At 45.2% G+C, this 12,680-nt stretch overlaps 1 protein-coding gene across 1 annotated transcript in view; it reads right to left on the bottom strand.

Annotated features, from left to right (window-relative positions):
- Positions 1–12,680, bottom strand: part of LOC124619796 (testis-expressed protein 10 homolog) — a 157,958-nt gene that overhangs the window by 20,473 nt on the left and 124,805 nt on the right. Inside the window, exons 7-8 of the mRNA XM_047146387.1 lie at positions 12,390–12,657; positions 9,236–9,431 (exon numbers count right to left, since the gene is read on the bottom strand). Of these exons, the coding sequence (XP_047002343.1) occupies positions 9,236–9,431; positions 12,390–12,657 (464 nt within the window). The remainder of the gene's footprint in view (positions 1–9,235; positions 9,432–12,389; positions 12,658–12,680) is intronic.

Here is a 12,680-nt window from a genome sequence, read left to right on the forward strand (position 1 = left end):
ATGTATACCGTACAAAGAGAGAACGTGTATCCAGAAAGGGAAAGACGGACGGCGACAGCTTGGAAGGAACTGTTTAAGGGGATTGGGTGATAATGGAGAGTATCATGGAGCAGAATCATGAGTCCTCCATGGGCTGGAGCGCCTTCAACAGAGGGGAGGTCATATCGGATGGACTGAAAATGAGGGAGAACAAAGCGGGCATGGGGACGCAGCTTTGTTTCCTGAAGACAGAAGATGACCGGCGAGTAGGATCGTAAGAGGATCGACAATTCATCCCCATTGGCTCGAATGCCGCGGATATTCCAGTGGATAATGGACATAGGGTTAACAGAAAATGGAGGAACGTGACCAAGGGTGCTGTCAACTCAACGACTGCTCAGAGCTTGCGACCGACAGCATGGAATGGCATTCAGTCGAAGGCAGAAGATCCTGATCCATAGGTTGGTCAGGAGCAGCTCCTGCCACCAGCGATCGGCCGGTTGACCGGCCACCAGCAGTGCGCCTCGGCGACACAGAAGACGGCCGAGGGCGATTTCCGCCAGGTGGTGCTGTAGATGGGACACGCCTTGGCGGAGAAGGAGAGGAACTGTGTTTCTTCGTAGCCTTCTTGGAAGTATGATGTTTAGATGAAGGAGGAACCGATGGTTGTGAAGTTGCGGTACGTAAAAACTCTTCACGAGAATACTCTTTTTTCGATGACTTGGCGTCTGACTTTTGGGCTCGAGATTTAGCAGAACCCGACGAAGGGTGAGGCATTGAGTGGGCAGGCGAAAGTGGTGAGGTTGAACGGGCGATCTTTGCGCTGGCCGATCTGACGACCGTGGTACTAAAGGTGAGGTCGCAAGTCTGCGTGGCCGCCTCCTTTGTTGGCGGAGGAGAAGCAAGGACAGTGCTGTATTTTCCTTTCTGAGGCACGGTGGGCTGTCGACTGGTGAATAATTTTCGAGCAGCAAAGGTCGACACCTTTTCCTTCACTCTTATTTCCTGGATGAGCTTTTCGTCCTTAAAAACGGGGCAATCTCGAGAGGAAGCAGCGTGGTCACTCATACAGTTGATGCAGCGAGGGGATGGAGGTGGACAAGCACCCTCATGGGCATCCTTGCCACACGTAACACATTTGGCCGGATTGGAACAGGACTGGCTGGTGTGATTGAACCGCTGACATCGATAGCAACGCGTAGGGTTTGGGACATAAGGGCGAACGGAAATTATCTCATAGCCTGCTTTGATTTTTGATGGGAGTTGAACTGTGTCAAATGTCAAGAAGACAGTGCGGGTTGGAATGATGTTCGTGTCAACCCTTTTCATAACCCGATGAACAGCCGTGACACCCTGGTCATACAGGTAGTGCTGAATTTCTTCGTCAGACAATCCATCGAGGTAGCGTGTATAAACGACTCCACGCGAGGAATTTAAGGTACGGTGCGGTTCCACCCGGACAGGGAAGGTGTGGAGCAGAGAAGTACGCAGCAATTTGTGAGCCTGGAGGGCACTGTGTGTTTCTGACAACAGGGTGCCATTCCGTAATCTGGAACAAGACTTTACAGGACCCGCAATTGCATCGACACCTTTCTGAATAATGAAAGGGTTGACTGTGGAAAAGTCGTGACCTTCGTCAGACCGAGAAACAACAAGGAACTGTGGCAACGATGGAAGAACCGTCTGTGGCTGAGACTCAGTGAACTTACGTTTGTGAGCAGACATAGTGGAAGGTGAGGAAACCATTGCGGAAGAATCCCCCATGATTACCGGCGTCTCCGATGGCGCACTCCTCCCTTGTGGGGGCCCTCACCGAGGGCACACCCGCCTTAGGTGATTGTTCACACCTCAGGTCACACCTCCCGACAAACGGACGGAGGGACCAATCGGCACTTTCGGAAGGTATCAGCTCAGGTAATCACCCCTCCCTGGGCCTGGCCGTTACCAGGGGGTACGTACGTGTCCTACCTGTCTACCCGGGGCGGGGAATTACGCGTTACCCCGTCACCGGCTACGCATGGAAGTGCATGGGTCGGCCTTCAGACACGCACAGGGAGGAAAAAAGAGAAAGGGAAAGGAAAGAAGAGGGGGTCTCAAACGCCGCAGCAGAGAAAAGGGCAAGGAGAAGAGGGAAGGAAAAGAGAAGGACAGAAGAAGGACGAGGACTTGCAAGTGTAGAAAGCAAGGAATTTGGAACAGTTTCGAGCGTCCGTCTCCGGACGTAGGGACAAACCATACTCTCAGAGGGGGAGAAAGGGAAGGAAAGAGCCAGAGGTGAGGGGGGGGGGGGGGGGGGGGGGAGGGGCGAAGATGGGGGACGGGGAGGGATGCGGAAAGGGAAGGGAAGGTATGCAGCTCGGAAAGGAAGGAAGGCCACATTAGCTCGGGGTCCCGTGCTCGCTATACACATATCCACAAAAGAGTTGTGGACCCCCGGGGGGGTTCTTCTGCTGATGATGCGCTTCTCCAATTTCTGGCTTCTTACCGTTTCACCCCCACGGGCGACCACACCCCGGCTGAGCTCTTACATGGCTGACAGCCCCGCACGCTACTTCATCTTCTGCAGCCTTCCACCTCACGGCCGCGGGTGCCTTCGCTTGGCTGGTTCACCGCCGACGACCTCGTATGGGTACGGGGATATGGCAGGTGGCCAAAATGGAGTCCTAGCCACATCTTACGACACCGTGGCCAACGCCCGTATGAAATCCAGACAGACACGGGTGTTGCAGTGCGTCATTGGGACTAGCTTCGGCCTCTTGTGCCGGCAACGCCTGCTCCGGATGCTGCTACACCACCTTCGGCTCTACCTGATGCTCAGGATACTGGAATCTCTCCTTACTCACAACGCAATCCTCTCACCATCATATCGGTGCCAGCACAAGAACTGACGCCACCAGGAGATATGCACATGCAGGAACCAGATGACCATCATCTGTCCGAGCAACTCTACTCATCTCCTTCTCCTACGGATGCGGACACATCGCCCACGTCTCCTGTTATAACAACCGGACTTGCCGCAGCGGGCAGATTGGTGCACGGGGCCCCAGCAGATTCGACCCCCCACGCCTCCTGTCATCTCGACCCGTTATCATCGGGAACACTTCCGTCCGTACGGGAAGCCTCCTCCTCGAGACTTTATGGCCAGTCAAACAACACCTATGGACGTTAGCAATCAACAGGCCACCTCCATCAAGACCTGTGAAAAAACTTCAAAGGGGGGGAAAGTGTTGTGACTCGCCGATCTTTCAAAGTGCCGCCGCGCAGTTACGCGCGTCCTCTACATGCGGCGCTGCCTGCCAGCCATGCAGCAGCAGTGCACCTAAGCGGCCAGCCAGCCAGTGGCCGCTAGACTTGGACTGCTAAAGTGTATACACGTCTTACTCTGTCTACTTGATCTGTGACTGTCATGTATTGCGTCTTCCTTGAAATGTAATTGTTCAACTTGAAGTTATTACAATTTCAGAAGACCCAGAGAGAACTGGAAAATCAACTGACAGCCTCTGTACAGACCACCTGCTGTCCGGCTGCCTAGCCCCAACACTGCTACACAGTCAGTTCAGTGCCCTTGTTAGGAATGAGGACATTATTATTTTCCAAAACCACTTTTTTTTTTACATCTGGTCACCTTTCTGATGGTATATTTTCTTCAAAGTCCGATTCTTTTTTAAAAAGCTGACAGAGGGGGGTGGGGGTAAGCAGGAGCATTCCAAACTCTTAAAATAAGTGTATGCGTTGACAGACACCTCCCACACAGAGGGTGCGGCAGCAATTCAAATGGAATTCTTGCTCTTTTCCACCTACCACTCCACATAAATGGGATGAATCAGAACTTTTTTTGTGATATGTGGCTGTGTTTCATTCACTTTATTGGTGCAGCAGTAAAATATTTTACTGGTATATTGTTCTGTGATCATTCTTTCTTCAGATGCCATAATATCATCGCCAGAACTTTTGGATGGATGGGAATATCTCCATCTTCTTTGCAGCAAATTTACCAGAAGTGACCCATCGTTTTCGTTGTTTCAATTTGCTCCCAATACAGCTTCTTCCATGTTGAAAGCCGCATCCACCTGTCATTCACTGTCTGCCTTCACAAGGCCCTTTGGGTGAATAATTTTTCTGTCGGCAACTTAGCTTGTAAAATATTAACTGTCATTTCTATTGGCATGCTCCTACAGCCTCTGCTGCTTCACATACTTTCGATTGACAATTGATGAGAATCGTGTTGTGGGATTTTTCAGTGATTTCTTCGATAACCACATCTGCTGGCTCTACTGGGGAATCCTTGTCAAACCTAGGTGCTAGAACCAAGAGCTAACTGTTTTTAGTGAAGAAGTGTCGTCACAAACAAAATCCATTTTTGTTTTTATCTTGTCAAAAAAAGTGTAGCACAACTTACTGCAGTGGCCGTCAAATCTAAATATCTCTAAAAATCAGGTAATTTTGTCTCAATGTAGTCTAACAGATGGCAGTACACGACAGTACCACACCAACTTGCACTTACAGTGACATCTGTCTTTGAACACAGTCTCTTATTGAACTGCCAATATAATTATTTCGAGGATTACATCCATTAGTCACCTGCAAGTGTGAGAGAAAAATTGGAATGTTGTTACACCAGTGAACCACAGACATACACATATTGGCAGCATGTGGTACTCACCTCTGCCTACACAGGGCCTACAAGTAAATCCACCCGTAAAGGCAACCCTGCCAGTGCTGAATGGCAGAGTGCAGCAATGCGATGCTGGCCTGAGCATCGGGCAAATCCAACCCTCTGTTACACCTCTGTCTCAGTAGCCAGTCGACTGTCGGTTGCCAACCAGTGTGTTTTGAGCATTTGTGTTGCTATCTCTGCACTGCAAAGTGGTGAATCAGAACCTTCGTGGACTGAAGGTGTGCGGAGAGCTCTCTGTACTGAGGTACTTGAGAATGTGAATTCATGTTTTGAGAGGCAAACAAGTGTGTAACAGTCCCACTGAAAATGAACTTGAGAGGGTGGCCACTAGTGTTTGGTGGTGGTGGTGGTGGTGGTGGGAGGGAGGGGGTGGGGGAGAGTAGGCATTGGCACCTACCATGGGTTTTAAACCCCCATCCTCCCACGAAAGTTGCAGAGAAAGCAAATTCAGATCATTTTAACAAACAAGTACAGGGGACTGGTACATAATTTTAACTTGGCATATAGAGACTGACCAACACTGAAGCTGTTATTTTCTTTAATCAGTTTTAACCCTTTATAGGCTTGGGGACATTTTATAGATCAGGTCCAATAGGTGCAACATTTCATTGATTTAGCGACAAGTTTCGTTTTTATGGCTGCATGCCTCAGAGGGAACGCTTCACCACAATGTAGTCCTCACACAACTCAACAAATGGCAGGAGCGTATTGCCATTATGATTAAAAGAATGACCTCACTTTGTATTCCTGATGATATTTGCTGCACTGAGTGCCTCTCCTAGTTTGTCAGCACATGTATTGTTGATGTTAGAGGAATTTTGCCGCCTATTCCCTGAAGCTTTCTCATTGGGAATGTCACTTTCGGACCTGTAGTCTGGCACTTGGACACCGAGTGATTGTGCCCGAAAACAAGAACAATGTGCCATTCGCTACAGCCTGCTCACACTTCATCAGGACATCAACAAATTTGTAACTGAAAGAGGAGTCAAACCAAGAGATTCCATACAGCCAAAAATGATCTAGAGAATATTTTCACCTTACACTGGGAAAACAAAGAAGGAACAGGTGTTAGTGGATAACATTTTAACCAATTTTGTTCTCCATATGTCGCTGCACTTCAGGCCTCTTTTTCGATACTCTAGTGAAAACTATTGACTTTGAACATCTACTTTTGTCAACTTATTCGTCATACAGACATAAATTGTTAATTCAATCATTTGCAGACTCGCCGGATGTAGCTTATAAGTTATGCTAAATAGGAGTCTGTGCGCAGGCCTCAGCTGTCGGACTGCACTGCCCCTACGGCACAGTCGTCGTTTAGTCTGGATCCCCCCCCCCCCCCCCCCCACCACCACCTACACCACCACCACCACCACCACCACCACCACCACCACCCACTTCCCTATCCCGTCATCTGCGCAGGTAGTGGTCAATTTATTGTGTGTCCACTCTAACTCAGATTACTAACGATGAGGTACTGAATCAAACTGGCAAGGAAAGAAATTTACGGCACAACCCGACTGAAAAAATGAGATCAGTTGACAGGACACTTTCTGAAGCATCAAGGAATTATCAAATTGGTAATGGAAGAAAGTGTAAGGGGTAAAAATTGTACAGAAAGACCAAGGCTAAAATGAAGTAAGCAGGTTCAAACGGATGGAGGTTGTGGTGGTTATGCAGCTAAGAAGATGCTTGCACAGGAGAGACTAGCGTGGAGATCTGCATTAAACCAGTCTTTGAACTAAAATCAACAACAGCAACAACCACCACACAGTAACATGCTCCTGTTCAGTACCTGTGACTTCCAAACTATGTTCTGTTATGTATAACATATCTGTAGAAACAATATGAATTGGGGTAGATTACTTATCACCATATAGTGGAGATGTTGAGCAGCAGACAGGTACATTTAAAAGCGTATATATATATCACACACAGGGTGTCCCAGCTATCTTGTCCACCCAAAATATCTCTGGAGTTATAACAGCTATTGGAAAACGACTTTCACCGGTATCAATGTAGGGCTGGGGCCCATGAATGTACATATTTGGAAACATTCTAAAACGAAAGCATATGTGTTATTTAACACAAACTTATGTTTTTTTTTTAAATGGACCTCCTATATTTTTTCTTCAGCAATCCATAGTATGACAAAGCACATACACAATGGCGCTGATTGCATCGCAATATTCCTATTACATCCCGAAATATTGAGACGCGAAGTTGACGCTTGAAACTCCCGACATGCGCTGCTAGCGCACGTCCTGAGGCACAGGCATGAACCCCATGTTGCCCGTAATCGTGATGTGATTGACAAGTAAGTGTCCCTCTTGATAAGTATGGAGGTGTGATTACAGATGTCAATCACATCGCGATTACGGGCAGCATGGGGTTCACGCCTGAGCCTTAAGGACGTGCGCTAGCAGCGCATGTCGGGAGTTTCAAGCGTCAACTTCGCATCTCAATATCTCGGGATGTAATGGGAATATTGCGATGCAATCAACGCCATTGTGTATGTGCTTTGTCATACTATGGATCGCTGAAGAAAAAATATAGGAGGTCCATTTAAAAAAACATAAGTTTGTGTTAAAAAACACATATGCTTTCGTTTTAGAACGTTTCCAAATATGTACATTCATGGGCTCCAGCCCTAAATTGATACCGGTGAAAGTCGTTTTCCAATAGCTGTTATTGTTCCAGAGATATTTTGGGTGGACAAGATAGCTGGGACACCCTGTATAAAAAATAGAGGGAAACATTCCACGTGGGAAAAATATATCTAAAAACAAAGATGATGTGACTTACCAAAAGAAAGCGCTGGCAGGTCGATAGACACACAAACAAACACAAATATACACACAAAATTCAAGCTTTTGCAACCAACGGTTGCTTCGTCAGGAAAGAGGGAAGGAGAGGGAAAGACGAAAGGATGTGGGTTTTAAGGGAGAGGGTAAGGAGTCATTCCAATCCCGGGAGCGGAAAGACTTACCTTAGGGGGAAAAAAGGACGGTATACACTCACGCGCACGCGCACACACACACACACACACACACACACACACACACACACACATATCCATCCACACGTATACAGACACAAGCAGACGTTTCATTTCATGGGACACCGAGAAGCAGAGAATGCAATTCAATTGCACTGGTCTCGGATGGTACTGAGACATGTAGGGTGCGCTTCTTCGTAGCTAGCCAGTGGATATGTGATGTATGGTAGGTGGCTGGAGACAATGCACAGGTGATCTGTTTCTGGACAGTGTGGTGGGTAATCTCCATCTGCGAAGGCCACAGTGAGACTCTCCAAATATTTGGAGGAGGAATGCTTGTCACTGCAGACGCAACAACTGTGCTAGGCTGTATGAAAAGGCCATCCTCGGGTGGAATGGGTGCCAGATGTCAAAATGGAGGTATTGTTGGTGGTTGATGGGTTTCATGTGGACAGAGATGCTGATGGAGCTATCAGTAAGGTGGTGGGCAACATTGAGGAATTTGTCTGGTTGGGCTGACGTGGACCAGGTCAAGTAAATGGAGGAGAAAGCACTGAAGTTCTGAAGGAATATGGATAGGGTGTCTTCCACATCATTTCAGATAATGAGGATGTCATTAATGATCTGAAAAGCAGCTTCAATATTTTTAACTTCCTAAATCAGGATGATAAGATTATTTTTTAATAAGCTTCTTATGTTCTTATGGAAAACACCAAGTTTATCATGACTGTTACCCTTTGTGCTGTCCAAACTGTCATTTTTTGTTTCTCCAAAAACTGTTGCAGTTGTATCTGGTTTTATCTCACATCTCTGACTTTCTGAGAAAATTTATCCTAAAAGAGACATAGCAAAAATACTGAAAGTCACACAGATTTGGTGCTCTTGTTATACTCAACGCTTCTGGACATTAACTGTGCAAGTACCCTCTAACGAGGAACATTGAGATATAGACCGTGCCATCTGTGCTGCGACTATGTGAAGGGTGGTCACCAGTCACACTGACTTTCTCGAGTGACTTTTGAAGCTATGCATTTATATGTTCGACTGAATGCATCTTCCTGGGCCAGTAGTATCACTCGAAGAGTGACAGTCTCCACATTAGTACGAGCAGCATTCCGAGTGATGTGCTTGATGTTGTCCTCAAGTGCACAAATTGTTTCTGGCAGTCCTCATAATTACTAACAAGCACTATATGGTATGCTATACCACGATCTTTCCCCAGAGGGCCAAATTCTGGCATCTACCCAGATTGGTTCTTTTAAGCTTCACCCCCCCACCCCCAAAGTCTTGATAATCATCCTTTACAGCCACCAGTACAATTACTCTCAGCTGTAAATCCATAAACTTTTCCTCAATTCAACAAGCTGAGGTAAACTAACTCTACAGACAAACTACGTGAGATATGTTGGAGATGTGCCAATGTAAAACAATTTGGTTTCAACAGTTTCCAGAGATTTAGCATAAAAATGTTCTACTTGTTTCTTAGACTTTTTGTCACTGAAAGTAACACTAGAGACAAAACACTATTTCACAGAAAGCATCAACAAGAAGGAATTTCTAAGTGAAAATTAGAATGTTACCTTTGCCAGTAGGAGATTTGAGACCTGGACAGTAACTCACATAGGACATGTATGAGTTTTGCTCTCCTTCCGATGACAGCAACAACTACATTCAGCAGCTCTGGCACCCCATTCCACGTCTTCGCTTCTCCCAAGAGCAACTCCCGGAGCACAGGCAACAGCTCGGCATCGTCAACGGTGCGAGACTCCAGGCACTCTGCAAGACAGTCGACCCTCAATCTGTCATACTGCAACACACTTATGATGCATTTATTTACTGTGAGATCAAGCGGTAGATGAAATAGAAGTAAGCATTGAGCACAAAATGTGAATCACTTCTTCGTGACATGTGTTAAAATGTGACACCAAATTCCCAATCCCAGCTCCTTATCCTTTACAGCTTTGTGCCCTTCCATTAAAGCGACCTGTTTTACAGACACATTTAAACATTTCATTGCTTCTTTCCAGCCTGAACCAACTGTCGGCACACACTTTTAACCTGTCACAAATGTACAATACATACAATAGACCGTTAATCTAAAATAACTTCAATTTTTAACTTAAATCTTCATTACAGAGATGTATTCAGTAACTTATTCAGCAAAATATCATGGGGCTAGAAATGTAACTGCATTATACTGGCATGAAATTATAAAAATAATGAAAGGAAAGGAAATACTGTCAGTGGGAAGTATCCAGATAACCCGGACGGTGTAACACTGTGCCAAGATGTGCTGGCCATGCACCAAGGCATGTTTAGCAACAGGGTGATCCTCATTACCAACAAACACTGTCTGCCTGTGTCCATTCATGCGAATGGACAGTTTCTTGCTGGTCATTCCCACATAGAAGGGCTCACAGTGTAGTCATGTCAGATGGTAAATCACGTGGGTGCTTTCACACGTGGCTCTGCCTTTGATCGTGTATATCTTCCGGGTTACAGGACTGGAGTAGGTGCTGGTGGGAGGGTGCATGGGGCAGGTTTTACACCGGGGGCGGTTACAAGGGTAGGAGCCAGAGGGTAGGGAAGGTGGTTTGGGGATTTCATAGGGATGAACCAAGAGGTTACGAAGGTTAGGTGGATGGCGCAAAGACACTCTTGGTGGAGTAGGGAGGATTTCATGAAGGATGGATCTCATTTCAGGGCAGGATTTGAGGAAGTCGTATCCCTGCTGGAGAGCCACATGTTACATTTTATAATAATTCTAGTCTCAAAATACCTGCATTAGATCTGGCTTGACAATACAGCATATCTCACTGTGGATTAATGTGACTGAAGCACCAAAATATTTGCTCTAACCCCCCCCCCCCAAATCCCATTTCCATATCCATCACTGCATGCCTCATTACAAATTCTATTTCTATCATTAGGCAGGGACTTTTAGACAAAAGACTTACCATTTTCTTGCTGAACTGAACTCAATCGCAGCTTCTACACTTATTTTTCAATCACCTCATGTTTGTAGTGACACTCAAATATACATTTTAGAGGAGAAAGTTAATGACATAAACAAACAACTGAGATATAGCCTACTACAGATATACTAAAACAAAAATATTAGAAAATCAGCTACCAATCACCAAACCAAGCTATTATTCAGATAACTAACTTTTCTAGAAACAAGAACAAATTTAATGGTGCCACAGCACTAAAAATTTACATCTTGTGGTCCACAGTCCAACCCATGTCCATACATGTTCTAAAGCTATTCAATTATCAACTGTCTCAGTCAATGTCTTTTTGACTGATTCATCCCTCTATGAAGCATGTGGGACAGAAGAATATTCGTTTCGATCTGAAATAATTACTACAACTAGCTGTGTTAAACATTTATGTAATGCTTATTTAAAGTATGTAACTAGGTAATTGTTTAATCCTATATCATTTGGTGCTGTATACGCATTAAAACACTTGTGTATAAAATATATACATATACGAGGGCTATCCACAAAGTACATTACGTTTTGGAATAAAAAATAAATAAAGTATTGGAAATTTTTTTTATTATATACAGATGAAAGCCACACTTAAATACTACTTTTCTACATAGTTGCCATTTAAATTAAGGCACTTATCGTAGCGATGGACGAGCTTGGAAATTCCTTAGTCGTAAAATTTGGCCGCCTGTGCCTTCAACCATGTGATTACCTCTTCTTGAAGCTGTGCGTCGTCATCAAAACGCTGCATAGCCAACCACTTCTTCATTGCTGGGAATAAGTGGAAGTCACTCGGTGCCAGGTCGGGACTGTACGGCGGATGAGGAAACAACTCCTACTTAAAAGATTCGAGAACTTCACGAGTGGCATTTGCCGTGTGGGCCCGGGCGTTGTCGTGAATCAGCAAGATCTTTGAGCCCAACTTTCCCCTGCGCTTGTTTTGTATTGCTCTTCTGAGGTTGTGCAGAGTTTGGCAATACCTTTGAGAGTTTATTGTAGTGCCTCTTTCCAGGAAATCCACAAAAATCACACCTTTTCTGTCCCAAAAGAGGTAACCACGTGGTTGAAGGCGCAGGCGGCCGAATTTTACAACGAAGGAATTTCCAAGCTCGTCCATCACTACGATAGGTGCCTTAATTTAAATGGCAACAATGTAGAAAAGTAGTATTTAAGTGTGGCTTTCATCTGTATATAATAAAAAAAATTTCCAATACTTTATTTATTTTTAATTCCAAAACATAATGTACTTTGTGGATAGCCCTCGTACATATGTACTGAGAAAAATCTATCCAACAACCTCAGTGTTGTTACGTTTGCCTGTGCCATATGCTGAAGTTGCCTTTCCTCATTTTTATTTCACGCAACACGTGAGCCATACAAATGCTAAGTTTTAGATTAGCAAAGAAGCATATGGATGTGACTGGTCCACATATCTCACATCGTTTGATACAGGCGACACTAATAGCTTGATAATGGCCCCAATCATGATCAAGAATACTGACTTTCGTCATACAAACACCAAAATTTTGCTTTCCTTGAATGGAAAACACAAATTAAAAATAATTGTTCTCACAGTCTCTTTTCCAGAATTTGTTATTCTATTTGTCTTTCAACTGAGCCTTCTTTGGAAAATTTCTTACTTATAACAACAGATTCCCTTGAAAACAGTTTTACGCATTCTTTATTTTTGCAAAAATTATTGGCAAACATAATTCACAACTTGATGACAAGAACTCACTTCTTACATACTGCAACACCATCTCAGAGACTTGGCTGTCTACTGGCTGCAGCAGACAGCACACCAAATAGCAGAGGGCCAGGTTCTGCTGCACACAGTCAGCATCAAGAGCTGCAGGCACTCCAGATTTTGTTAGCAGCTGCATATTTCTGCGGTGCTCCCGCTGCTCTCTCTTGTCACTTGACGGCAACTTGTTGATCGAGTAAGGGAAGCCAGACATCAAATGCTGTCTGAAGTCAGAAGAACTTTGTTGCCTAAACAACAGTGTCTGGAAGAAGAGAGGAAAACTGA

This window comes from Schistocerca americana, chromosome 6, assembly GCF_021461395.2.
Source record: "Schistocerca americana isolate TAMUIC-IGC-003095 chromosome 6, iqSchAmer2.1, whole genome shotgun sequence".
Lineage (NCBI taxonomy): Eukaryota > Metazoa > Arthropoda > Insecta > Orthoptera > Acrididae > Schistocerca > Schistocerca americana.